The sequence below is a fragment of the Bombyx mandarina genome, chromosome 23 (assembly GCF_030267445.1).
Source record: "Bombyx mandarina strain Sakado chromosome 23, ASM3026744v2".
In the NCBI taxonomy this organism is placed as follows: Eukaryota; Metazoa; Arthropoda; class Insecta; order Lepidoptera; family Bombycidae; genus Bombyx; species Bombyx mandarina.
The window spans coordinates 4,646,081-4,657,665 of NC_143229.1; the positions used below are offsets into that span (position 1 = coordinate 4,646,081).

Genomic DNA, 11,585 nt, shown 5'->3' on the forward strand with positions numbered 1-11,585 from the left:
AATGTAACAAGTCTATTTCAACCCACTTATGACGTCTTACACGAAGACGGTGATCAACATTACATACTAGAAAAAGCCAAGTTGAAATGTTGTTTTGAAGGAAGCTAAAAATATAGACATATAATTGAATATGCAATTTCGATAACGGCACATTACACATATTTTGTCAAATACGTTTTTTCATATACATGTAGTTTTGAGGCTTACCTACACCCGTTTTATAATAATTCCAGTAATTGTCAAATTGCTAATTAACACTAAAATATATCTCAAAAGTTAATATTTTAAATTTTACACTGCTTTAGAAAATAATCAGTTTTTTTCATTTCCTGAACATTTTACATATTTTTTTTTTTTAGTTTTTTTTAGTTTTATAGTTACAACGGCTGCCCCACCCTTCAAACCGAAACGAATAACTGCTTCGCGGCAGAAATAGGCAGGGCGGTGGTACCTACCCACAAGAGGTCCTACCACCAGTAAATTGCCACTACAGTGTGCCACTACAGTATACAAAATACGACTAAAAAAAAATAAGAATCTCATAAAAAATCGACTAATCTGAGATCAAAAATTAACTGTGAAACGAAAATTTAAAATGTTTCAATCCCAATCAAGAGAATTACAAAATTTACTATTCAGTATCAATTAATGTTACGATCTATTAATTTCGCAAACTAATTGCTATCGGGTAGTTTCTAAAGAGATTAAGAAGAAACAGAAATAGGTATTTCACGGGCATTCTGAATTAGGATTTTTGTAGAGCTTAATTCTCATAAAACAATTCAATTAACTTTGATCGAATGTTTATAGATTTATTTTATTACATTTCTTTTTTCGTTCAACGGAAGAAAAAAGCTAACAACGAAATCCTTATGAGAACGACTTAAAGTTGATTGCCTTTAGTAATGACGTTTTTTTTTTTAAATTCAACCTCAAAACTAGGTATTTTATGAGTATCAATATTTTAACGATTCAATCAGCTGTAAGAGTCATTTAGATTTTGGAATTACGACCTAAAAAATAGCTGAGCTTAAATTCAAATTCAAATTTAATACGATTGATATATCACTGTCTAAAAGACTTAGAAAATGGTCGGTGGCTTGTGAGGTTTTCTGATTGTCTTTCAATTTTTTTTAGAATGTGATGTAAATTGATATTCGCATATGTGCCGAGAAGTAGTATATGATCTAGTTCGAAGTCTAATAGCCGTTAGAGAATACAATTAACTCGAACTAATTTTAAAACTAAATTTTAAAACGGGTGGCAGCGTTAACATTGTTGTATATATTGTCTCTAATAACAACTACTTAAATATGCTCCGTCGGAGAAAGAGGCAGTGGCTACGCAACTCTGTATATTTAATAAGTTACAAACGAAATACGAGAGGAACCGTGTGATTGTTTACCAAACAAAAAAATTCAAATAATGTAACTAACAGTCGCCTGTAATCATTAGATTGAAAATTTGAACACAACGTTTGTCCTAATAAACTTCCAAATTATTCTTGTCCACCTGATGGTAGTCTGGAAGAGATCGCTCTCAACGATAAGACCGCCAATTGTACTTTTTTGTATTTAATGTATCGCATTGTTTATTTCTTTATTGGTGTACAATGAAGAATACTCTATGTAGATACTAGTGGATCCGACAGACATTGTCCTGTACGCATGTGTGTGGGTAGTGCTCTAAGGAATTGCTTGAGATGACACCATCATCTCGTTATTACTATCGCACCGCCCGCCTCCGAAGTAGAGTTCGTCCATTCTACCTGGAGCCACTGCGGTCATCCACAGTGCGTTTCCCGACCGCTATGACATGTCCTTTTTCAAATGAGGCTTGTGGAGAGTATTAAACGGTAGGCAGCGGCTTGACTCTGCCCCTGACAATGACATTGCTGACGTCCTTGAGCGACGGTAACCACCCTCCATAATGTAGGCCGTATTCTCATCTGCCTACAGAGGCAATAAATAAAAAGTCTTATAAAAAAAAAAGGTTTTTTTTTAAATAATTTGTAACAATCTGGACGTCGAATTGTGAATCTAAATCATTCTCCGATTCGCTGGAACACACACAAAAAAAAACATCCAAAATCAGTCCAGCCGCTTAGGGGGAATCCACTAACACGCACACACACAGACAGAGGAATTATATATATTAAGATAAGGCAATGAAATGTATTTTAAGCTTCACAGCACTTAGTAAGCACTTTTAATTGAATCGGTCCCCTGATAATTTACCATCGTCACTAATAGGTCGATTAATGAAAAGTCCATTAGAAATATCTTTACGTCCGAATTCAAAACCGACAAAACAATTCAATGGAACGAGCAACAATATAACTTACACAGTAGCCGAATACTGTTACGATCAAACAACACGCCCATTGACAGTCGAATCACGACTGGTGATCTAATAGAGCATTAAACATTCAAATCTAATAGTTCGGTCTAAGTGCCAAGCATATAGCCCTATGTTTCGATTATAGGCATTTTCTCTTTGTATACTTTCTCATACAATACGAACACAAACACATTATTGACATTACATTAATCTGTTATTTGTTTAATCTATCTATCTATATATATATAAATGAATTGCTGTTCGTTAGTCTCGCTAAAACTCGAGAACAGCAGGACCGATTTAGCTAATTTTGGTCTTGAATTATTTGTGGAAGTCCAGAGAAGGTTTAAAATGTAGATAAATATGAAAATGCAATGGAAAATGCAAATATGAAATGGAATTAAATAAAAATAACAATTTTGTTTTTCCCTTTGATGTGTCCCCCGTCGGACGGATTCTTTTTGTTTGTTTTAAGTTTATTTTATACAAAAGCTTAGGTCTTTTATTTATTGATTTAGGCACTACGAAGTCTACCGGGTCAGCTAGTATGCAATAAAATTAAATATATCAATCACAACATCTCAGTTTTAGCTGCAGTATTATCTTTAAAATTGTTAATAATAAAATAATATTACCAAAACTTGTTTTCAATATACCTCGCGCGTTAATTTGAATTTCAACTTCTCTGATATACAGGCTATCTCAACATCAAAATTTTATGAATCCAAAAACATAATTTTATAAAAATACAAATTTGATGTTAAGATAGCCTGCTTAATCTATCTAATCTGACTTGATAGCCTGTTTAATTAAATTGCAAATGTACTTGAGTTGAATACCTTAAATTGCTTGCTTTCAATGTAAAACTACTACGTTTCAATATATAGAAACAATGTAGAACCCACTGAGTTTTCGCCGGATCTTTTCAGTGGGTCGCGATTCCGAAGCACTGCTCTTGCTAATAATGTTATCTAATTTAGGTTGAGCCCGTGAGCCCACCTACCAGCCCGCGCGTAGCTGTAATAGCTCTGTAGACGCTACCAGCAAATACGTAAGAAGAAAAACAACTAGTAAGTGTGAAACTACAAAAGCCCACAGTTAAAATGTGTGATATTTTTTGAGTAAATAACTTCAATGGAACATTATCTCTAGTATTCTTAGAGTTAAAAACGAGATACGCTTCATAGATTTGGTTCGAGCTGCGGCTACACCGGTCACGCGTCTCGACGGATGTCACATCCGGTGTCAGACAGCAGACTGTATAGAAAAAACTTTATTTGTTGACGGATGATTTCATAATACAGAATTAGAGATCGTCGAATACGCTTTTTCGAATTTAATTAGAACTTAAGCGAATAGATGGCGCCATTTTTTTAAGGATTCCTTTGAATTATTTATCATTCCTAGACAAATAATATATTGGTATACTCATGATTAGCTATGAATTAATGATAATTCGTATTTACTTTAGTTATTTTACTTTTTCTGAGGTCCAATTCCTATGTTCTATTTCTTTTCTTTTAATTAGGTACTTGAAAAAGTCTTAAGTTTTTTTTTCTAAATAAAAAAAACCTTTTTAGGTAGGTAATCAACCAGCAAGTTAACTAAAGCGTGAGGCCTAATGTAATTAATAGAAATAAAAAATAAAAAACACTAAAAAAACACATTCGCCTTGAATCATTGTCATCGAAAGATGACCATCAAGAGATATAAACGACAATTTTAAACTAAGCAATGATAGAAATAGATTGCGTCAAGAAATGAGAATTTTAATTTCGTGATCATCAACAGCGTCTCGTTGTTTTTAATAACATGCGTTTCAAAGGAATCAAGTACTAAACGTGACAACTGCATTTCTATAACTGACTTTACAATAACGAAGCTATCAGCTTGGATTAGGAAAGTGAAGTTAAAAAAATTCATACAATAAACATGTACAGAAGTATAATGATTTTACTGTAACTTCTAGATTATTAAAGTACTCGTGTATTATTTTGTTAGTCCAGATTGCTAGTGAATAACAGACAAATCAAATGTCACCGCCCAACTTGAACTAAAGAGTCGAATGAGTTTCATCCCTTCGAACCGGAATGTAATAGCTTGCGGAATAATTAGGCGGTGGCTTGTTTAATTGAGTTTTTATCTGGCATTTCAGAAATTGTCTAAGCTGATTCTGTCATCTTTATTGAGCGATAGAACCAGCCGATAGATACACCAGCAGCGCAAAGATCAGAGAAAGGAAGCAAATCGGCTTAGGCTCTCGGTATTGCTGACGGCCATCAATGGAGCATTGTGTTTGTCTGCTTTTAAATAAAATAAAATAAGTTAATCTCTATTGGAACCTCACGTATTAAGGGACTGCGGTATCCAGGCTTTGGGCCATCTGTGTTGTTTTTAAGATGTCTTCACCCAAAACGAATTTCAAAGTGAGTTAAGTAGTAGCAAATATTGGACTACCACTAGATTTATTTGATTTCAAAAATGGTATTGAGCAATGAAAAATAATTTTATAATCGAACGCTAACTTTGTGTTAAATAACTCTCTATATCATAAAATATTAAATTGTATTCATTTATTTTTGTGTCGATGCATACTTTTGTTGATGAAACCCAGGAAAAACTGTAGTAGTTTCAGATAATTTAATAATCTCAGTATCTATACATTAATACGTGAACCCAAAACTGTACCTTTTTTTACGAAAATTGTGTGGATGGAGAGGTATGAAATTTCCTACACTTATAGAGAAGCATAAATATGTATAGAGAAGGAGTGCAGAATGCTAAGATTTTTTTTAAATGATACATATACATGAAATCAATTATAAAAAACATTACACATACTACCATGTATTTGACACACAAACGCATATATACTCTTTGGTTTATTCTTAAGTCTGTGGTCAAATTCAGAATCTATACTAATATTATAAAGAGGAAAGATTTGTTTATTTGTTTGTTTCGAATAGGCTCCGAAACTACTGGACCGATTTGAAAAATTCTTTTTCCATTAGAAGCCGACATTGTCCCTGATGAACATAGGCTACTTTTTTAAATTTTTTTTTTTTTTTTTTTGGTTACATGTGGGTTTTAATGTTTCCGAAGCGAAGCGAGGGCGAGTCTCTAGTAGATTAATAAAGTCTGTGGTCTAATTGAGAATAGATTAATATTGTTTGTCTTTAATATTATTTGTCTATAGTGTAGCCTTGGCGAAGTCTGTGATTATAGAGGTATATATAGTCTTTGACAATAGAACGTAATAATGTTCAAACTAATAACTTCAATGAATTATGGTCGAATTTTGACCACTAGGCGACCACTAGTTATAATAAATTCGCGGAAAACTGCAACTCAAAATGGTAAATTAATTATTTGAAACTAATTTACTTAAAAAATGCTAAGGAATTTTTGATTGATAAAATCGTAAAACTTGTTTGTTTTCGCGCAACAAAAATCCCTACAGTTAGTACTTTTTTTATTTTTACTTTTGATTCCGGAAAATAAACAGAGATAGATTTACGGTCATATCTACGAGCACTTCACATTTGTTCTAAAACCTCAATTTGTTTAGTAGCTGCCGCTCACAGTTCCATCTTATCCATTAAAAAGGCGAGTGAAATCAGCAGTATGAATTGTTTATGATCCATTACTTTGTCCTTTCTCTTTCAAAGTTTATGTTTTCATTTATGGAACAAAATATCACTGAGACAAAAACTCAACAGCATTTACAAAGAACCAAGATTCAATAATGATTATTTTTAATTAATTGAAAAGAATCAAATTAAAACGGAGCCACTAGCCAAATTATTTTTGATTGCCAATAAAACTATAAATCCGATCGAAAGAAGCAGTTTTACTCGTAATACGTACTATGGCGTCATTCAATAAATTTCGGTTATTTCATCATAGAAAAGTGCACTGTATTTTTAAGGACCGAACATTTATTTTTATTTGTCTTTACTGAGACCAGAATTCATAAATATGTAAATTTCGTTTGCCTTTGCACTTTCATGATTGAAATATGTTTGAATGAGTTGATGAAATTAATTTTAAGCGAACTCGTTAATATGTAATGTAATCTGAATCAGTGGGTTGGATTGTTTCGGGAAATATTGGGTTTTAAAATTCATTGTGGCGTTTTATTGTATTGCCATAAACCTTAAAGAACTGTCAAAGCGATTTTAAAAGAAAACAATTGTTTTTCACCGTCAAATGATAAAACGGAGATATATCTACGAAGCCATTTTAAAATATACTACTTTTGTGTAGTTCAGGGGTTTGCTGGAGAAATAAAAGATCGAATTAGAAATTCATTCACATTTTTAATTTACATGTATAAATAACGCCATATTTCTGACAATAATATAGTACGATCACTTGTTTTCGCTATTTACAATTACAATATGCTACAGCAGTCTTTAAAATTTACGAAACTATACACAGGATAACGAACGGGCAATTAATGATCACTTTCATAGATTTGGTATAGCACTTATTGTCTAATAATTACAATATTTACAGTGTTCTAAAAACAAAAATCTACAGTATTTACAGTTTTGACTGGAAGGTGGCCGGTGGCCCGTTTAGACTAGGTAGGCTTGCACGGCGTTGCCCGTGTCGACGAGAGGCGGGGGCGGGGGCCACTGGCGGATGTCTCGCCGCCTGCCCGGGGCCATACCATGTTCCAAGGATGAATAGTCAGAATCTATCGAGGAATATATGTGATCTGATATCGGCCTACCGTCCGGCCCGTAAGCAACGCCCTGGGTTTGTCTAACAACAGAAGGTGACTGTCGGACCTCTGTGACGTATTCCGGTGGCGCACTAGCCCCCTGATTCGCAACTCCCAACACAGGCGACTTATCAGGAAAAGCCATCGTGCGATTCCCTCCGTTAGGCACAGACGAATCTAATGTATACGTGTTAATACTTCTTCTATAACTATGAGATCGCGATTTATGGCTTGAATGCGTCGAATCGGGCATTATATACCTGAGACGCTCCCAGAACCCTTTCTGTCCCCACCTCAGCCGCGATCCCGTCTTGAGGTAGGGTCGTAAATCGGGGTCGCACATTGCGTCCGCCACCACAGAACACTCTTCTATTAGAACGAGTTTATAAATACACCCTTTTAATGCTTCGTGCAGACCTTGTCGGAATTCGTATCGGGACCACTCGGTTTGCATGAAATTTCTCGTTAGGACGATGATTATTCGTTTCGATGCTTCCGCGGTCTCGACGTCTGGCGGCGCGCATTGCATGTACTGAGCGCCGTGATGTGGAATGTCTCGGTAATGAAGGCAAAGATGGTACGATGGATTCCCGTTTTCTAGCTCATTCACTAACGACTGCACGACAGACTCTTCGTCTTTTGGGCTATAGCAAACGTAGGCATCGTATAATTTTTGATTCTCCTCAAAAGTTCCGGGTAACGAAAACACTCTAATGCCGCAATTTGTATACAGCCACACTCTCAGTGAATCTCTAAAAAGAAACAGCAGGACCAGAGCCAGTAAAATTAACATGAACCCGGTTAGAGTTGAAACCATCATGGGAACATAGTTTGAGACCAACATGTTTCCAATGACTGAATTATCGGCGTAATAATCGCTGCAGGCAGTGCCATTTAGGTTGAGTTCTTTTTTCTGCGGCGGTTTCGCGTCGCCATTCCAACACCACACGTCCGTAATGTCAATAATTTTTTGCGCATTCTCCGCCAAAAACGCAGTTAGCTCTTGCAGGTAGCGACATTTGCAGGACCACAAATTATTTCCTAATGATAATGCCTTCAAGTTTATATTGTTACTAAAGCTCCATACTCCGAAGTCTACGAGTCTATTGCCGTCAAGGCGTAACAACTCTAGGGACTTCAGAGATAAAAATGATATGTTTGCGATATGACTGATTAGATTGTTTTGTAAGAATAGTTCTTTTAGGTTATTCAACTGCTGGAATTCGTATCCTTTTAACTCTTTGAGTTTATTGTTACCCAAGTGCAGTATTTGTAACGAGTTCAAACCAGAGAAAGTTCTGTTTTGAATGCTATCTACGTTACTATTATTAACATACAGTGTTCTCATCTTCTGTCTTCCGATAAACACGTGATTCTGCAATTCCCGAATATTATTGCCATCTAAAAACACTTCTGTAGCATCCATGGGTATTTTCTGTGGTATTTCCATTGAAGATTGCCCCGAACAATCGACAACATTTGTGTTCCACAATGGATCGTGGTAGCAGGTGCAATTGTGAGGGCAGGTCATTTCACAGTCACACGCATCATAGTCGCAGCAGTGACAGATAGCAAAACAATGAGTCTCATACTTACAAAGAAAGTCTGTCGTCTTAAGGTTAGTTAAGGGCACATGCGTTCCACTACGTGTATTTGTCATCTTACACAAAACATTTTCTAAGTCCATCACTCGCGGATATTGTCTCATAGCGGTCATATTATTTATAATTGGCAGCCACTCCATAGTACAGTCACACTGAAAAGGATTACCGCCAATATAAAATTCCGGTAGTGTTTTGTTTCCCGGCACTGTCGATAAACGTAAGCTATTCAATTCTAAATGACTGATTTCATTTGCATACATATCCACTCGCGTCAAATTCTTTTTATCGAAAAACGTATTCACATGAATTGCATTCAAAAAGTTATTGTTTATGAACAGTAATTCAACACTATTAGGTATTGCCATTGGCGATATTTCCGAAATACGATTATGACTAACATCTAAGGTCTTTATACGAATTTCTTCTTGCAACTTGTAATAGTTGCCTAAATGTTCAATGAAATTTCCATGAATGTCTAACCACTTTAGATTACTAGGCACAAACGCATAATCAAACCACACAAGATGATTTTCCGATAAGTTCAACCACAAAAGACTCGCGAGCGTGGAGAAAACACCGTTGATGTCCGACAGAAAATTGCCGTCCAGACGTATTGCTTCTAGTTGTGTGTTGCGACTAAACGTTTCTCTTTCAATTGACAGAATTTTGTTCTTTGCGATGTTCAAAACTTGTAAGCTCGGCAAATCCCAAAACATTCCGACGCTCAAGTTTCCTATTTGATTGTCAATCAACCTCAGGCCGGTTAATTGGTTCAAGTTCTTGAAAGAGCCATTTCTGAAGTTAGATAACTGATTTTCTCCTAAATCGAGTGTTTTCAAAAACGGAAGCTCCCACAAAGCTTCGGGTACTTCCAATAACTGGTTAGAGCTGAGGTCCAATTCTTTTAAGTCCGAGCAATTTTTAAATGCTTTACGGTCGATGTTGACGAGTAAATTGTTGTTGAGAGTCAATTTGCTGAGAACAAATAAGCCGTTGAACAAATTCTCGTCTATTGTGTGAAGACGGTTTTCGGCTAAATTGAGCGTGTGCAGGTTGTAGAGTGGCAAAAAAGCGTTATCTTCGATGTATCCAATCGAGTTGTTTTTCAAATTAAGTATTTGTAAAACGAACAAGTCTTTAAACGTTTTCCCGTCCACTCTTGTTAGTGCGTTGTTAGATAAATTCAGAACGATCAACCGGATTAAGCCCAAGAAAGTGCCGTCATCAATGTGATTGCTCGTAAGTTGATTACTCGAAATATCTAAAACAATCAACTGTTCTAAACGATGAAATATGCCGCGAGCCAACTCATAAATGCTGTTATCGTTTAAGTATATTTCTCTTAATTCCCTGGCATTCACAAACAGTCCTTCGGGCAATGTGTGCAAGCGGTTGTGGGATATGTTTAAAACTCTCATAGATATAAGCCCGTTAAATGCTTCATTTGATATGTCGGTGATATTGTTATGCTGTAGATATAAATGTTGCAAACTTCTTAGTTTCAGCAATTCAGAACCATCCGATATAGTTTTAATCATATTATGACTTAGATCCAGACTTTGTAAACTAGATCCGCATCCTTGTCCAAAGCCGATCTGTCCAACGGTTTTGATTCGATTGTAAGTTAAGTTGAGTGTGTTTAAATTCTCCAAAACGCAGAACACACCGGAAGGAATGAATTTGATGTTATTTTGAGCGAGATCCAACGACTGCAGTTCCGATAATCCATTGAACGCGTTCAAAGACAACTCCAAATTCTTAGTAGGGCTCCACTCGAAGTTCTTCGATCTTAGTTGCAACTTTTTAAGTTTTCTTAGGCCATGGAATGTGTTGTCTGGTACGCTAAGGAGCTTACAGTTGCTTATCGACAAATCAACAAGACCTGGAACGGGCTTAAAGTAGTGAGCCTTTAGAGAGCTTTCAAAGAAGAGCAGATGATTACATTCTATGGAGAGTCGGCTAGTATCAGAGGATACTGAAGCTATAGCAGTTCCCTCGCTCTCAAGGGTTCGGATCTTGCAGACAGCCGATTCAAATCCTCTGTCGGTTACACGGGCGCATTTGTCCGCGTTGTTCGGCATCAGAGTCCAGCCGACGTGAAGCAGCGCACAAAACACAGCTGCGATGGCGTACATTATCACAGATTTTTCATTTCACTTGTAATGTCTCATAAACACACCCCCTGGGTCGATATCACCATTTCCGAAACAAAGTCCTCGGTACACACGAGCGTTAAAGAAAAACTTCCTAACATTTCACTGCACGAATTCCTTAGTACATATCGAAGTTGATATCCGAAACGTATCAAACAGTTTGTGTTTGTTGTCACTGATCAATTTGTAATTTTTCTGTATTATTGGTTTCTGTTAATTATTAATATCGTGATGTAAACCGGCGCGTAATATGGCACAAGCTCTCCGCGGCTCGGTTGCTTTGCGACTGGCGTGCGTTGTGTTTGGCTCGTGGAAGTGGCAGTGGGGACGAGTCTCTTCCCCCCTCACGCCCACCCCGCGCGTAAGCTTTTAACTCGTACCGCGATCACTACTAGCGTACTCTAGCGTTGAATAGCAAACTTAAGGAGCTTTTTCATATCGTTCTAACCGTTGTGAAGATGATGGTGAGAGACAACCCGTCAAAAGTTCGGTTTAACGTGCTACTCAAAACTTAAATGTAATAAAAAATAAATTTGTTGTCAATGCTGTATAAAATTAAATAAAAACAGAGGTATACTTGTGCTGGCTCACTTTTATAATGTGAATGAAAAAATCCCAAATAATATCTGTATTTCATATGTAAAACATTTAATGGCATGTGCCATTCGCATTCACGAAAAAATGCTTGATTCAAATTTTACCAAATGTATAGGAAATGTTATTAATTTATAAGACAACCAAATAATAAGCAATCGCTTC

General features: G+C 36.2%; 1 protein-coding gene across 1 annotated transcript; it reads right to left on the reverse strand.

Moving 5' to 3' along the window:
* Window positions 1-6,639: 6,639 nt before the first annotated feature.
* Window positions 6,640-11,132, reverse strand: 18w (18 wheeler). Its single transcript, XM_028180652.2, has one exon. It carries the CDS (start codon window positions 10,806-10,808, stop codon window positions 6,921-6,923), a length of 3,888 nt encoding a protein of 1,295 aa, XP_028036453.2. The 5' UTR covers window positions 10,809-11,132; the 3' UTR covers window positions 6,640-6,920.
* Window positions 11,133-11,585: the final 453 nt, after the last annotated feature.

Bases quoted from the DNA above. Each gene is read 5' to 3' on its own strand.
- 18w (XM_028180652.2), bottom strand. From the start codon at position 10,808: ATGTACGCCATCGCAGCTGTGTTTTGTGCGCTGCTTCACGTCGGCTGG.